Source organism: Cryptotermes secundus, unplaced genomic scaffold (assembly GCF_002891405.2).
Source record: "Cryptotermes secundus unplaced genomic scaffold, Csec_1.0 scaffold1283, whole genome shotgun sequence".
Classification (NCBI taxonomy): Eukaryota; Metazoa; Arthropoda; class Insecta; order Blattodea; family Kalotermitidae; genus Cryptotermes; species Cryptotermes secundus.
Window position 1 is genome coordinate 449 of NW_019718288.1, and position 18122 is coordinate 18570.

The 18122-nt window shown below is 40.2% G+C and overlaps 1 protein-coding gene across 2 annotated transcripts in view; it reads right to left on the minus strand.

The window, feature by feature from the left end:
• Positions 1–459: 459 nt before the first annotated feature.
• LOC111875749 (prolactin-releasing peptide receptor) overlaps positions 460–18122 on the minus strand; it is a 188727-nt gene continuing 171064 nt past the window's right edge. Inside the window, exons 6-8 of one of the 2 annotated variants that reach the window (XM_023872249.2) lie at positions 15339–15473; positions 5257–5393; positions 460–759 (exon numbers count right to left, since the gene is read on the minus strand). In XM_023872249.2, the coding sequence (XP_023728017.1) occupies positions 755–759; positions 5257–5393; positions 15339–15473 (277 nt within the window). In that variant the 3' untranslated portion in view covers positions 460–754. Of the gene's footprint in view, positions 760–4247; positions 5394–15338; positions 15474–18122 lie in introns of those variants that run through there. The other variant, XM_033750233.1, reaches the window with a different exon arrangement.

The following is an 18122-nucleotide window of genomic DNA, read 5'->3' on the forward strand; positions in this document are numbered from 1 at the left end:
ACGAATATTGATCCGATAAAAAGATTTGTAAAGAGAAAGTAAAGAAAAGAAACACATTAAAACTAAAATTCTGGACTGTATCCATCGTCCCAGTCAGTTGAATCACGACGTTTCGGAAGCTGTTTCTGCTACCGTCCTCAGGTAAGTAAAATGGAGGTAAAAAAGGGGGAAAAATGGAAAAAAAATTAAAAGGTAAGGAGGGTTCTGATGTATCCTATACAGTTGGGTCCCTTAGATCAAGCTAATCTCAATCACTGGACAAACTGGCAGGGGACGAAATCAAGGGTGATCAATTCATAGTGGGAAGTTATCAATGGGAGATAAAAAGACGAATCAAGATAAAAAATTATTGAAAGATCCAAATCGTCTGGGACAAGGAGCAGTTTCCTGTTTTTCCTTTTCTCCTTCACTCCATATTCCTGTAGAATATTTCAATTCTTTCTCTGCTCCTTNTAACTTCTTCGTAGAAGTGAAACTTTGGTTTGAACAAAAGGAGCTCAAAGCAAGATACGATCTACCGAAGTGAAATTCGTAAAAAGCATCAAAGAACGTACCCTACTTGACTGTGCTGGCAGAAGAATATATTAAATAAAATATACATAATTTTTCTTAAGAGACAAAGCACTTAAAAAAAAACAATACGGTAAGGACATCAGAAGAAATCTTACCAATATCCATTTTAAATTTCCCTTCACGAAGAACATGGAATTTGTATGATTCATTACGTTCGATGAAGCCGCAATAGGCTTGTAGTCTACCCTGGAAAGGAGGAAAAGTATAAGATTGTTTTTAGATAAAAGGCCTTTACTTACCGACGCTGTCGGTGCGAGACGCCAGAGCCCCGAGGCTTGTGGTGATGGAGGTGATTAAACAAAGTGCGTGATATGAACACATAACGGATGGGGTTGTGCCTGTCTGTCTGTGGATAGAATCAGCGTGACTTGCCATGCAACATTAGCAACAGAACAATAAGTAATTAATGACTACATATGTAGCATGACCCACATGCATTCATTAGTCAACCCTTATCCGGATATGCCTGTCGAGTTTCTATGACCTACAGATTCCTGTTTCAGTCTGAATGGTTGCAGAAACCGAGCGTTACCGTATATACCAGATGAGTTTCTTCATCACTTTGTACACGACGCGGTGACACTGCTCCTAGCATGAAGCAGAAACTCCGTGCACGCAGATAATATTCAGGACAGTCCGTGTCAAAATCGAATAACGTCACTACCAATTTGTAGGTCTCACAATTAAGAGGACGTCTACTATAAATGAACAATTACAGCGTCAATTTCTATACCAGATGTATTACAAGCGAGTCCTGACGTAACTCATCTACTTTGTTGTTGCACAGACTTTCAGTCTTACGGATCTTATGTGGTAGGTTATTTATTTACCTATTTCTAGTTGATTTAATAACGCTATGAGTGTCACAGATCATAGAAAGTCAAATTGTAGGTTGACAGCTTATAATGAATTTGGAAGGATAAGGGAGTAAAGCGACTCGCTTAGTTTCACGTACTATCCCAACATTTCTTTGGAAGGATTGAGGAAATCCATGGAAAACGCCAGTTAGGTTAGCTGATATCAGGCTGAAATTCTAACCGGGAAACTTCCGAATACAAATAAGCATTACAACTTCTTCCAAGTAGCTCGTTGAATGCTGTTAGATTCCGAATTGTTTTATCACATGGACCTGTAAGTATGTTACAATCTGTTGTTATTAGTGGTATTTTCTTCTTGCGATGTACTTACTGTTAGACGTATACATTCTATGTTAAATTTGTCGTATACATTTTCGCACTATCGCCATGTTCCTAACTGCTGAATCATAGAAATACAGTATTTAAGAATGATTACATTGTAATTTATCTTAGTATAATAATTCATAATTTTAGCCAATTAATTAATGCTTTCAAACTGAACGTCAGACGCAAATTTCTCATGTCCGCCATGATGCCACTATTAAACAATGGCTGAATATCATGCCCACTGTAGCTGTGTTCATGTCTGTTAACCGTTAACGTCTGAAACTTACGTCTTCGTAATTTAATAATGTGGTGTGTTTATGCACCAATATGAAGAATGTTGACAGTTTTGTCACATATATTTCTCATCCTGCTGAAAGCTGATTCTGTTCTGCATTACAGATATTAACTGCACCAATACTCCACGTCTTCCATTACAAAACTGTGATGATGCTACAGTTTTGTACTGGCCTTAACATCTCGTCTGGCTATTCACTGGCCACTGATAGAAATGTTTACAGAAAAACACAATTAACCACAGAGTTATTTGGGAATACGGACCAGATTGACTGTTATCGTCATCATCATCATCATCATCATCATCACTGACAAAACAGCCATTTTTGACCCATAGCCTCCCTTAAAATTTCTGCCATATTACATCCGGTTTTCACTTTTTTGGATTTCACAATTCTCTTTTTACAGAGAAAGATCGTCAGCCTTGTATCTAACCAAACTTTAGTCTGAAACACTTATATTGATATAAAAGGTCGTTGGCCTTGTATTTCAGAATACAGTCTCTAAAAATATATTATTTTGTGATTCTAAGAGTCAACAGTAGTTACTTAATATATATATACCCAAAATTGTTTCAAATTAATCTACACATTTTGCATTTCAGAAGTGAACATAATACAAAGCCATGAACCTATCCTAAATTCTTACATTTAGCTACAGATACAACAGGAGCCAATGGTATATGAGTAACGTGACATTAACATAACTGTATTATTAATGTTATCACTCAGCATTTAATAAACATAAAACAAGAGACATTTATGTTTATCATTGGTAGCCTACAAATATGCGCAAATTAATGTTATTTAGTTTAACCTCACCTTACTTTGCCTCAATGCAGTGCTGCTCAAATAGACAGATAAGTTTACATTCATTGCATTCATAATGTTCTCATCTTGGGAATTACTGCTTAGGAAAATATCGTCGTTAGTCTATATTCAGAACTGCAGTAACCGACTCCATGCAGTAGAGCCCTCTTGAGAAGCTGATGATCACTTAGTCTGTCAAGATATTATCCATCATTACCGAGTTAATCACTCAGAATGCCAATTAACCCCATCCGGTGTTAGATGAATCCAGTCCATAAACTCACACCCCATTCTTAAGAACCACTTTTAATATTATCCCTTATGTAGGTCAAGGTCTCGGAAGTAGCCACTTTCCTTTAGGTTCCCCGACTAAAATGTTGTATGCGTTTATTAAAATTTGCAAATTTGAAAAGAACATTAATTCATTCTCAGGGTAATTAGAGATATCAAATGACAAAAGCTGTATTATTGGCTGATATGTCGCTCTTTTTGAGCTGACAAATTTTCTGTCGGTTCCTTTCATATTTAACATAAACTGCTCATTACTTTTCCCAGTGCCGATTTCTTCAAAGTAACGTCCCTGCGTGACAAAAGAAATTAATCTCTATACTATGTGTACGAAGTGGCCGCTCCATAGCTCAAGCGGTTAGTCGCTGGCTTCCCACCACGGCGGCCCGGGTTGGATCCCGGGTCTGGTCAAGTGGGATTTGTGGTGGACAAAAGGGCGCTGTGGCAGGTTTTCTCCGAGTACTTCTGTTTCCCCTGCCAATCTTCATTCCACCAATTGCTCCACAATCACCCTCACCTATCATCTGGGGCTGGTACAATAGGCCAGAAGTGGCCGCAGTACAAGGGACTTAGTCCCACCCCACTAGCAATAAAAAAAAGTGTACGAAGTCATGAAACGTTAGTATCTGTCAGAATATCGTCAACTAATATTGCGATGATACATTGGAGATATTACCATATCTTTAAATCTATCATATGACTCGCATTACATAACTAATAACTTTCTTTCTTAAGATTTCTGGAATTTTTCTAAGTCTCTGACTGGAGTTTAAAGCAAAAAATTTAGAAACCAATGACAACATTATAGTCATGAAATAAAAATTAAACAACGACGTGTATGGGAGCACGTTGGACAAGTAAGCAGTGCAGTGGTCTCTACGAGAACAAAAGAAAAATTGCCTGATGATGGCCCATGTGCGGCCGAAACCTGATGTAAAGAGAAGAAACATGTGAAAAACGAAAGACATTTTAGTAATCTGATAATCACTTTTAGTGTATAAGTTATACTTTTAGCGTCTTAATGATATTTTGCGATTTTAACACATCATAATGTTTTAAAGTTACACTTTTAGTGAGAAACATATTCTAGATATATTTTATATTTTAAAAAATATTTTTTCAATATTGAACGGTGTTTTAATAATAAGGATAATATTTAAAGGTTTGGAATTTACAACAAAAACGCAGTGGCGACTTCTGAATATAGACAAATATCAGTTCAACATTCTATTTACTGCAGAGCCTAATAACTTGAAGTTTGTATTTTTAAATTCTAGCATATCTGTAATGCTTATTGCATAGATGTCATGTAATAATTATTCCATCAAAATTGACCACAATTTTTATATTTTAAGGAATGTTTGAATTCTACTGCACCATTACCTGTCCAATATTGTATTTTGGAGATACAGGAGCAGATGTGGGGATAATATTAAAATAATTGTAGTGAAATATGGCTTGAGGATACGGACTACGTTCTCCTGGCTGAGGACAGAGTCTAGTGGCAAGCTCATGTCAACAGAGAAATGAGAATCTTGGTTATGTCGATGCGGTAATTTCTTGAGCAGCTGAATAACTATCAGCTTCTGAAGTAGGACTCTTCTTTATAGAGCAAGTCGGTAGAAGCTCAACTGCAGTAAGATGCAACTGGATAAATGATTAGGTGTAACGTAGTTCTGTATTTTGGAAATTGTTGTACATTCCTGAGACTACTGCATCTTGAAATTTGGTATAGTACTAAAAAATAAATATGTGGGGAAACTGTTATTATAAAGATTAATTTCCTGTTCTTCTCTTAAAGATGAGACTGTTATTTTTAAACGGCTGGAGTTGTTATTCGTACAACACGTTAAGCCATTTCCCAGCACCTATGCTATACAGAAGTTTGTTCGTAACTTCGAAGAACATTATTACGCGTGAAACAGGAAGAGAGAATTGCCGCGCATTTATCTATCTGCAACCTCAGATCAGTGCCTCAAGCCTCACGCTACGGCAGCTCGAGTGTTAATGTATCATGTCATTGATGTGGCATCAGGAAGAGGTGAGGTCATGTTGGTAGTGGTGCTTTGCTTCGAGACTCACATCAGCAATGCAAATGCCGTTCTCACCTACGCCGCGCTCATTGTACGCCATGTTGTGCACGTGGACAGAGCGTTGCTGTGGGCCCTGAACAGCAGTGTCACAACCACGACGTATTTTCCGGTTACTAAACCGGAAGTAACCCCGGAGACGCTCCTTAGCAATTCTGTAACAATAAAAGTTATTAATATTAGGTAAAACACAAGAATTTTTTTCATGTCTTCTTAGGAACCTAAACGTACTTGTTTGTCCGTCCGTTCATACAAATTAATGGACAAGAGGATTCGATGGGTTGAACATGTAGCATTAATAAGATAGATTGAAAGGGCATAAAATATTTCAGTGATAAAAGTGGAGGTGGAGACATGCTGGAAGACATAGAAATAGGTATGAAGATAATATTATTTCTTTAAAGGATAGGGTTTACTCCTAGGGAGACTCAGTAAATAGGTCACAAATGGAAGAAAAACACCGATCTTCTCTGTATCACTAAGCAGCAGCACAGTCCAGCTTCATGACAGTCTAGGTAGCAGATGCGCATGCGCATATTCAAAAACTGGTTTCAGTAGTCAAAATGGCAACCGTGCTTGAGGAGTATACTACCGAAGACCAGTATTCTGTTGTGAGATTTTTGTGAGAAAAGGACTCAGTATAAAGGATATTCATAAAGAAATGTTTTCTCTTTAGGCCGAGAAGTGTTTGCTGCGTAAAGCGGCCCAAAACTTAGTCGAGAAATTTCTCTCAAAGACGTTCAAAAGTCGCGTATGATGCCAGACCAAGTGCGGAAATGGCTAAGGCAACAGTCAAAAGACTTCTATGCTGCGGGTTTCGACGCACTTGTAAAGCGATGGGACAAGTGTATCAATGTTGGCGGAGGATATGTCGAGGAATTAAGATTTCCCCCATGTTCGAATATCATATGTTTTACATTTTATATTAATTTTACTTCTGTGTTTCATATGTTTCTCAAAATAATCAGCGATTATTTCTCTGAGCAGCACTGACCGGTTGATTACACGTGGTATATGCTGTTCCCAAAGCGATGCTTATGAAAGGTTATATCTTCTAGGATTTAACACTATGTAGTCCGGTGAAAGTCAAGCTACGTTTCGGAGGAGCATATCACCTCCATTTTCAGGATCGAAGAGTAAGCCAAACAAGATGGTAGCATGAATCAGATTTCTTGCTTAGCTTACTCTTCGATCATAAAAATGATGGAGTTATGTTTTTTCGAATTGTCTGTTGACTTTCACCGGGCTCCACAGAGCTAAACCCCAGAAAACAGAGTAGGTTTTCTGCGAGATTTAAACTGAATATTTCAATATTTTTCAGATGAAATTTGTGTTTGAAAGGAACAGCGTGCAAGTATGTGGAGTTCACTCATCTGTCCCAGGCCAGGGGTCAGTGGTGACTCTTGAGAACATGGTCAGGACCCTGCGAGCTCCATGAAAGGTGGGGAATTTCTTGGCCAGTTAAGCGATTATCATCTTCTCAAATATGTCTGCACCATGATGCTAGATATTATCTATAGAGAACATTCAGTTTTACAGTTAAGTTACCGTGTAGTGGCTACTGCTGCTTGTGGTTCTCTCAAATATCATGCGTACGGCTGTGTCCTGAGCATTTTCATGTTTTTAATCAGTTCGGTCTTCTTCCCTACTGACCATTCCGACTTTCCTGTCAACTTCAACTTGGCGGAATATAATTCTGTACATAAGGTTAACGATGACAAACTCTTAACTGAAGCTAGTAAGGGAACTGGTCTAGAAGTAAACCCAGAGGAATCTAAGTGTATGTTGCTGTTTCGTCACCAGAATGCAGGGCAAAATCATGACATAAAGACAGCTGACACATCCTTTGAAAAGTTGGCACAGTCTCAATGTTTTGGAAGGAGAGTACTAAATCAGATTTTTATTCAGGAGGAAAGTAAGAAGGGACTCAATTCAGGTAATGCTTGCTACCACTCAATCTAGAAACTTCTGTCTTCTCGTCTGTTGCCTGAAACATAAACATTAGAATAAGTAAAATTATAATTTTGCCTATGGTTCTGTACTAATGTGAAACTTAGTCTCTTACATTAATGGAGAAACCAAGACTGAGGGTGTTTGAGAACAGGGTGGTGGAGAGAATATTTGGACCGAAGAGGGATGAAAAAATAGGAGGTAGGAGAAAACGGCATAATGAGGAGCTTCATAAATTGTACTCTTCTCCAAGTATAATTAGAACGATCAAGTCAAAGAGGATGAGATGGGCAGGGCATGTAGCACGAATGGGAATAAGAGGAATGCCTGTAGGATATTAGTGGAAAAACCAGAAGGAAAGAGACCGGTACAAAGGCCTAGACGTAGGTGTATGGACAATATTAAAATGGATCTTAGAGTGATAGGATGGAGTGGTGTTGACTGGGCTGTTCAGGCTCAGGATAGAGACCAGTGGCGGGCTCTTGTCAACACGGTGTTGAACCTTCGAGTTGCATAAAATGTTGGGAAATTCTTGTGTGTTTAAGCGACTGGCAGCTTCTTAAGAAGAACTCAGGTCCGTGGAGTTAGCTTAGTTAGTTAGCTTAGATAGTTAGCAGTGACATTTTTAATTTTTTTTTTGCGCATTCGTTTGGAGCTTCGGCCGGAACACCAGCCATCTCCATCGAAATTTATCATGTGTTTCCTCAGGCTTTTTTCGAGTGACAGGAATGTACAAGAAACGAAACAGAACTTCTTTCTCCCTTATTAATTGTATTTAATGCGCACACATTACTTGGTTGAGTCATTATTTTTCGACGGAAAAAAATTGTATAAATCAGGAATGATATTAAAGAAGCTATTTCCACCTACAAATACACTTGACAAAGGAGGGGTTTCTTCTATATTCAAATAAGAATGGAGATGGATAAATTTTTTTATTGCTAGTGGGGTGGGACTAAGTCCCTTGTACTGCGGCCACTTCTGGCCTATTGTACCAGCCCCAGATGATAGGTGAGGGCGATTGTGGAGCAATTGGTGGAATGAAGATTGGCAGTGGAAACCGAAGTACCCGGAGAAAACCTGCCCCAGCGCCACTTTGTCCACCAAAAATCCCACTTAACCAGACTCGAAATCGAGCACGGACAGCCGTGGTGGGAAGCCAGAGACTAACTGCTTGAGCTATGGCGCAGCCGATGGAGAAATTACTTATATAATTTACTGAATATTTGTGGAACAGAGATATTTAGACTTTGAAATACAAAATAGCGAACCTAGCTTTTAAGTTCAAGATGCAACTGCGAATTTGAAACATAAACTTCGAAGTAATGAAACAGGTCTAATTCCTCTCTGACTACCACAAGCAGCAGGCAAAGTACTCAGAAGTAACTTATACAAAAGTACAGACTCTTACCCACAAAGGAAATATTAATAATTACGAAAATGACTTATTCTCGGAAATAACTTCAACAGACTTGCTTACACACTTAATTATATTTACGAAAGGAAGTACGTGTATTAACAACTAGACAACTTACTAGTTATTTCTCAGAATTAACTTGAACAAACATACAGTCTCTTTTTTCCGACAAGGACATTTCAATAATTATACAAATTATGTGTATTATGGAAGCGTGTGTTTCCGTCTATTTTCGTTGCAGGGCGCTTCGTTTTGAGGAAGCAATTTGCAGTACTTTGAGATGTCACAAGTCTCATTCTTAACGATACATGTAGGAATGTGAAGTCGCGACCCTACATCTTACTAATTTCCATTCAACATGCGTTGCTCATTCCTCTAGGCTTCTTTCCTGCTCCCGGGCGCTACCTAGTTCTGCTCTGGAACGTCTGTTTTCCATATATCATTTTCAGTGCTGTAGTAATAATTCCGGGGCGATCAAAGTGAGCCCACGGTCTAAGGCATGAGTCGTCTTCGCCCGCTCGGACACTTGGATCGTGGATTCGAATCCCACTCAATGTATGGATGTCTGTTTGCGTTTATTCTCTGTTTGTGTTGTTCTGTGTATAGGTAGCGGCCTTGCGACGGGCTGATCCCTTGTCCAAGGAGATAGACAGATAGATAGATAGTTGGATGGATGGGTGGATGGATGGATAGATAGATAGACATATAGTATAGATAGACAGAGAGACAGACAGAGAGCTAGATTGATGAGTATATAGATAGACAGATAAAAATATAGATAAGTAGATATATAGATAGACAGACAGATAGATAGATAGATAGACAGCAATACAGATAGACAGACAGCCATACAGACAGATAGATAGATAGATAGATAGATAGACACACAGACAGCCATACAGACAGATAGATAGGCAGATAGACAGACAGCCATACAGACAGATAGATACATAGATAGATAGATAGACAGACAGATAGGTAGATAGATAGACAGGCAGATAGATAGACAGACAGCCATACAGACAGACAGATAGGTAGATAGATAGACAGACAGATAGATAGATAGACAGACAGCCATACAGACAGACAGATAGATAGATAGTAACAATTCCCACTATATGTACGGTATCGGATATTTAACACAGATTTCCAAGCGTAGCGATGACGGAAGTTTTTAAGAAAGGCAGATGTTCAGTACTATCAAGTGGAACAGATCGGATCGCACCAGCGGTACATATCCACGTCAGCACATTACCGGACCCCTGTCCCGTGCAAACAGAGCGCGAGAATTTTGTTTTGTCCTACAGAGGCTCCTACACTGCAACATTTCTGAAACTAATTGGAGTGATGCTTGTCTGCACTTGCACCTCTCTCATCGATCAAACGTACGTACTTCCTGAATATCGGCAGAGATTACGTCACTCGAAGTGACCACACCCAGCCAGCTTCACAAACGAGGCTCTTTATGCATGTAAACATGTTTTGTCCTTCAAACAGATTCACAAACGTCTTTATTCTAATTCAGTCTAAGTTTAATTAAGCAGAAACTCAAACAAAGAACGTGTTGAATGCAAAATATATCAAAATGTGTCCAAATATACTACTACCGAAAAATTGTGGTTGGTGACAACTTTACTGCTCTGCTTCCAGGAATTGGTTTTTTCTCTTTTAGTTTCTGTGGGTGGGGTGAGAGTGAGCCCACTTGGTACGTCGGCCACTAATTGTCCTATTACGTCAGTCCCGGATGAGAGATAAAATTGGTGGAATGAGAACTGGCAGGGGAAACCGACATACTGAGAGTAAACTTTCTCCAGTGTCACTTTGTCCACCACAAGTCCCTCATGACCTGACCTATTACCGAACCCGGGCTGCCACGGTGGGACTCTGGAGATTAACTGCTACTACTGGCCCCTGCCGGCAATCTTCTCGATCACTTGTGGAGCAAAGGAAATGGCAAATAACATCCAAGTAAATTAAGATAAACATAACTGGTGACTCAAAAGAAAATTATTTTTTAACTTAGATTTTATCCACAGTAATATCTGCCTGGCCTGCGTAGGTTTAGGACAAGCAGTACGACAGGAAGAAATTAATCTTCTGTAACGATTGGAGGTGACAGCCACAGCAAAGCGCAAGAAATTATCGACCCGCCTCTTCCTGGTGACAAATATATTAGTCTAGTTCCGAGTTAAACAAATTGAGCCATATATTTGTGGTTTTACAGAAAATAGAGTTAAATACAAAAGTGATAAAGTGAGATACAACCATCATGAAACTTTCCTCGTTAAAAACATCTGGAGGAAACCAAACTGTCACTAAAACACTTTCCCTTAAGAGACGTAATGAAATAATGGGTTTCATACGTTGGTACATAAGGTCTAAAGTTTGTTTTCTTAGCCTGGAAAGTGTCCTTTACTGACTTAACTTTCTCTGCTAACAACACAGAAGAAGGGCTTCAGTCACCTTTAAGAATACTCTTCTCTAACGAAACTGTTTAGGATAAATCAGAGGAATTTAAATCCATTGAAAAACTTTGTGTTGGCTACTCAGTCGGTACAGAGGTAAGGGGAATATACGGTCCATAATGAAATGTTGCAGGTTCTCTAAACAAACAGTGCCTCAAAAGTTGTCTGTAATATATTATAAGTAATAAAAGTAAAACACCTGTTATCCTTTTATCTTAATCTTTAAAGCGCCAATTATTAATATATTTAGAACAAAAATTGTACCAGTTTATTTTTATGGACACGAAAAAATGATCTCTTCTTTAGAAAGAAGTGTTTTAAGCCACATTGTGCAGCGAAGTAATTGGGCATAAAGAGGAAGAAGTAATTGTGCAATTTAGGATATTGTGACGTACATACCCATTGTTAGGCAACGACTCGATAAACATATTCTCAAGCAAGCAAAATCCCTCAATAATAGAGAGGCTGTTTTCCGTGTGGTCCGTGACAAGTTGTTATGTAGAAGTGTTCGTCAGAACAGAGTGGGTAGTCGAGAAGAGAAAAGTCTAGTTTCGAGACGCCAGCCTGCCGGGATATGAGCTTGGAATTGAATTGAGTCTTCGGAATTAGCATTTGCAGAATAATAGCAAGAAAAAGATTAAGCTGTGAAAAGGAAACTTCATGTATGACTTGAAGTGACAGTGAGACTGTTATGAATCCGTTGCCAGGATACGACTAGTGAAGACTGAGAACCCTAATAAGTGTGTAATGGTGAACTATAAAGCCTGTAGAAGAGCGATAGCGCTGTATTGCCTGTAGTCTCGCACTGTGTGGCTGTGTAAGGTGTGAATAAATCAAATTCAGAACACGTATTCTAAGCCACGCAACATACCCCTAAATAATGACAATATTATACGTAAAAGCAGGAAATTTACAAGTAGATGCTATAGGGTTGTTCTGACGATGGTGTATAACACACAGAGACACTGGACCAGTGATTGAGGCTAGCTCTTTCTAAGGGACCCAACAGAGTAGGTGTCTTCCCTCACCTGAGGACGGAAACAGATCCAATTTCCGAAACGTTGTGTTTTTTCTTAGTTATTTAGAATCCGGACGATGGGCAAAGTCCGAAAACCCAGTATCTCTGCAGGAAATTTACCATTGACACAAATTACATAACATAATTAGGATCGTAAGAACTGGGAGGCTATGATGGGCTGGACGTTTAGCTCAGACGGAGAGATAAGAAACTTATTCTGAATTCTGAAGAGGGAGAGACGGGAGGCCACCAGTGTAAGATTGATCTTAGTGTCTATGTTTGTTGGGTGTAGCGTTCTCAGGATAGTGACCAATGGAGTGCCTTGGTGTTAGCGGCCATTAAATTCGGTTCTGCTTCCAGAGAACTGGTTAACGTCACTACTCCCGTATTATATGACGTCTAGCATCAGCGCTGATGAACTTGTTAGTTGCAGGAATGTACTGATTACTACATGGTAGTCTTGTGCCAAGTTATGCACAACGTAGCAGTTATTTAGTCATTTCAGCGGCTACCTTCATCAGAGCGTAAACAATCCGATTATAATTATTTCTGGCTCACAGGGCTGAATTACTTCGGTACATAAATGTGAGACCATTGAATCAGACTTCAGTTCCGTATATAAGAATAGTGGAAATATTTTAACATAAAAAAAAAATATGTTCACGAAGAAAGCGTAGGCAGATTACGTTTCAGGAATGTTTGCCACTATTCAGTTCAAAATCTATTACCCTTCAGTCTCCAATCTAATTTAAAATTAAGTTAAATATTTACTTGTGGGTTATTTAAGGTTTAATGAGGAACATCCTAACTTGTACTCTTATCCAAGTATAATTAGAATGATCAAGTCAAGGAGGATGTGGTCGGCAGGGCATGTAGCACGAATGGGAGAGACGAGGAATGCATATAGGTAATTGGTGGGAAAGCCAGAAGGAAAGAGACCACTGGGAAGACCAAAGCGTAAGTGGGTGGACAATATTAAAATGAATCTCAGAGAAATAGAATGGGATGGTATGGATTGGATTGATCTGCATCAGGATAGGGATCAGTGGAGGGCTGTTGTGAACATGGTAACGAACCTTTGGGTTCCATAAAATGCTGGGAAATTCTTGAGTAGCTGCAGACTTGGGGGCTCCTCCAGAAGGGCTGAGCTCCATGAGTAAGTAAATAAGTTAGTATTTAAGGTTGCTTCCGGTAGCTAGATTCCATAGCGTCGAACAGGTGGATGGTTAATGCATGATAACTTGAAGATGCGGCGTGGCCTGATAGAGACTCTATTCTCGAATTTGCCTGGGGCAATGTTTCTCAAACGCCGGACCGCGGTGCGGTACCGGGCCGTCGTCTTATAAGGAAATAATTTACCGGGCCGCGGAGTCACAAAGTTTGAGAACCACTGATCTAGGGGGACTGAGGAGAAATATGACAAATCTCGGCGAGAATAGATGATATCTCGGCCGAGATTGGAACCTAGCATATTCCGAGAAAGAGCCAAGAACACTAAAGCTATTCCAACCCGGCCAGTCTCAGAAGCTTAACATATTGTGACATGAGGACTCAAAGCCAGAATTCAGTAGTGAGAAGAAACACCAATTGCTTGACCACAACAATACAGACAGCACCAATTCCTAGACTGCGGCACATTAAACATGCGATGGAGCTATGCTCGATTATTGTTGTGGTGTGCGTGGATTTCAGTCTCCACATCTCTTTTAATTCTTCCGTAGGCTCCACTTAATTGATATTTATTCACTTTTATAACAATGAATACTATAAATTTCATTCCATATTTTTAAATCCTCCGTGGCCTTTAGCCCACAAGCGAACTATACCGACTGAGCGACCGCCGTTTGACGACGAAGTTAGTACCAACAATTGCAGATAAAGTGTGTCACGTGATCAGCGCAACGGATTCCCACGACCATTAATCTCGGTTTTCTAGACCGGACGTAATTTTAAATATAGAGAAACAAATATTAGAAGACAATCTCTGGAACTCATGAATCAGAGCCAGAGGACGTCGGCACCATGACTCGTAAACACAAAAGCCGAAAGTGAGAGGCATTATTTTTGTTTAAATTTTAATCAAATGCCAGATTGCTTTCATTCCTGCACCTGATTTGCACAATAATGTTTCTTTAATCTTTCAGTATTTATTTCGAAATTCTTTGCTACTAGGATCGGAAATAACTTTATAAGAACATTGTCGTTTTCTGTGCGCAAAAGTAAAATCTGGATTATTATAACACACAGAATCACCCGTTAGTAATGTTTACTGAAATACACGAACCAAGTCCTCATTTTGAATGACTGGAAAAGGGTACACTCATATTTACTATTTATAATGTAACGGTTTCTTTCTGTTCTAACTGGAATATATATCCAATGTAATATATAAACAGCCGCATTATTATAGAGTAATGAACCCTGTTGTAATTGTAAGTGACTGACCGACTGTTGAATTGCTGCTGGCCTTCTCCATCATAATGATTGTTGGTTCCAAGTCCCACGAGACTCACGACCATATTTTACTGTATGACGGCTCTGGGTGCTTTCGGATCGATATTGACTTATACTGATACTTGAAGACTTAAATATATTAAGTTTTATTCAAATTACTGGCGGATTTAAGAGAGAAATTTTAAGCTATAACATATGACTTACTAGCAAGTTAAAACTGTTGTATTCTATTCATTCATTCATGGAGCTGGGCCCTTCTTGAGAAGCCGCCAATTGTGCAGGTGCACAAGAACTTCCCAATATCTTATGGAACCTTAAGATTAATTGCCCTTTTCATAAGAGCCCTCCACTGGTCCCTATTCTGAGCCTGATCAATCCAATCCATACCATCCCAGCCTATCTCTCTAAGATCCATTTTAATATTTTCCATCCACTTACGTCTTGGTCGCCCTAGTTGCTCTTTCCTTCTGGCTTTCCCACCAATGTCCTATATGCTGTCCTCTTCTCCCCCATTCGTGCCACACGCCTTACTCCTCTCAACTTCATTGACTTGATCATTGTAATTATACTTGGAGGAGAGTACAAGTTATGAAGCTCCTCACTGTGCAGTTTTCTCCAGTTTCCCGTCACTTCATCTCTCTTCGGTCCAAATATTCTCCTCAGCACCGTTAATGTCAGAGATCAAGTTTCACACCCATAAGGAACCACAGGCAAAATTATAATTTTGTATATTGTAATTGTTACGTCTTCAGACAGCAGACGAGTGTTAATTTCGACAAGATACAAAGTTACGAACCGGCTCATTCTCCAAGACGCAAAGAGGCAGGGGGTTGTGCAGGTCGGCAGGAAAGCGATCCAGACGAAAAGCATGAAGGTGATGTCGAAGTGTCCGCTGTTCTCGTAAGTCTCCGCCAGAGCCAGCTTCGCCACTCTGCAACAGGGATACAGCCATATCACGATCAGGAACAGCAACTGCTTACTCAGCAGCCCAAAGGCCAATTGTAAAACAAGCTGGAGCAGCGACACAAATGAAACTAACAAAGCAATAACTGTAGCCATAATACATAAGGGGCACGCGGTAGCGTAGTTGGTTGAGGCACTATGGTATAAGCCAGAAGGTCGCGTGTTCGAGTCCCGATGAGGTCATTGGATTTTTCAACTGATCTAATCCTTCCAGCCGCACTATGGCCCTGGGGATCAACTCAGCCTCTAACAGAAATGAGTACCAGGAATATTCTTAGGGGTAAAGGGCGACCGGGCCGGTTACGGTAGCCGAGCGGTCTAAGGCGTGCACTGTCTTCGTTCGCTCGGAAGCGGGGATCGTGGGTTCGAATCCCACTCAGGGCATGGATGTTTGTGTGCGTTTTTCTGTGTTTGTGTAGAGTTAGAGGCCTTGCGACGAGCTGATCACCCGCCCAAGGAGTCCTACCGTATGTCTAAGATCTTTAAAAACCGAAGTGAACAGAGATGTTCATGGAGGTAGGCCTAGGCCCACTGGGGCTGTAGTGCCAAGGGGGGGGGAAGGCGACCGGAGCGTAAGGTTGAAAATCATTGATTTATGACTCAATCAATCAATCAATCAATCAATCTATAAATCAGTAATTCATTCTGATTCACCTACTGAATAGCTGAATCGCTCATTCATTGACTGTTTCAATCGATTAGTGATTAATCACTGATTCACCTCACTTTCAACCAATCACTAACAAGCGATTCACCCTCACTGGATCACTCACTCATTGAGATTTCTCAGCGTACGAAGGAGGAGCATCTGCTGCTCCAATTAAGTTCTGCGGCTCATGAGAAAGGAAGTAAATTCCCTCGGGAAGTGTAATGGAACGTAATGACGGCTGGAAGAACCGAGGCTCTGTCTGTCGATCTCATTCATGTTCCTGTAGAGCACTTTCCACTTCCTTGTCTGCCCATCCGTTTACTGGGCTCCACTCATCTCAGTAAAACGACACACATTTCAACTCGGATAGTCTTGGTATGAGCATGAACAGAGTTTTAAGCGCAACAGTGAAATAACGAAAAAGGTAAAGTCGTTCCTTTGTTTAACTAATTAAGCACTGCGCCATGAAGGCGTATGAGGTAGTGGATGTATAGATCCACATTTTCTTGACCGTGGCACTAGTTTGAGATGAGTGGTTAGCTTCACGCCCCGGCAGCATTACCTCAGGGAAAGAACCGCCGGTACCCATTGTATAGGAGGTTTGGTGGACCCCAGAGCTGGTTTGGACGATATGGAGAAGAGAAAATTCTTGACCCTACCGGAATTCGTGCTCCGACTTCTCGGTCGTCCAGCCCGTAGCCAGTCGCTATACCGACTGCGCTATTCTGGCTCCTACAGTGAAATAACATTAAAAAAGAAGGGTATTTTGCAGCACAGCCCTAAACGTCATACATACGAGCACCCATTATAAGACGTTACTTCAGCTGGTCAGACGGTATTTGTTTTCCCTTGCGAATGTTAAGGGTAGCTGTCCAGTTCCAATAGAACACGTTTAGCTTTCATACTATAATTCGACAATAATCGTCATCAGGTATGAAAATTTTGCTCTATCACAATTCAAGGTAAAGTTGTCCTTGTGCTTAACTGAGTACCACTCCAGCATGGTGTACACGGGTTGTAGGTGTATCGTCATGCATTCTGATACAAGGCATTAGAGGCACGTGAATGACCACTTATATTTTCCAACTGCTTTATTTCGGGGGAAGGACCCCCCGGTGTCCATTTCACTGTGGCTGGGTGGCCAACGAAACTGATCTAGACGCTCTGTAGAAGAGAAGGAATTCTTGCCTCTGCCTGCAATCGAGTTCCGATTCCTCGGTCATTCAGATTGTACCCTATCAACTGAGCTACCCATCTGTTTTCATTTGAACGCGATCCCGATAAGAGGTGCAGACATCTCAGTTAACTAACAGCATTTTTATATCCAAGGAAATGGTAGGGCTTGTAAGACCCGTATGTTCAACATTATGTCTTTAAACAATTAAGAACGGGGCATGTAGGGCACAGGGTAGATATGAGAAATGTTTACAAAATTGGTCACGAAATCTGATGGCAAATAACTACTTGGGGCACCCAGGTATAGATGGGAAAGTAATTAACTTCATGTTAAAATGAGATCTAATGCCTAGGTGAGAATAGTGGAGCTATAACTCCCCTCTCCAATGTGCCTTCATGGCGTGGTGATTATTTAATTAAGCACAGGGAAAACATTACCTAGTTTTAATATATGTATTGTATACTTTTGTTTAGGCTTAACCACATTACAAGTCGTACCTAGGAATTCTTCGTTATCAGTAAATAGAAATATAAATAACAAAGCTGAATATACGAGCCTTGCCTAAGAACCACGCGTTGATAATTTTCGGGGGAGTGAAAATAACTCATCCCTTATCTCGTTGAGTGGTGAAAATCACCCCTCCAGTCGCTTTATTAACCCAGATGTACCTTAGATATTCATTAAGTAGGAAAGTAGGTGGCCCCCTGAGCCGGTCTGGGAGCGATGTCGAAGAAAAGCGACATTATCTCTGCTGAGAACAGAATACCAGTCCACGAACATCAACCTATCAG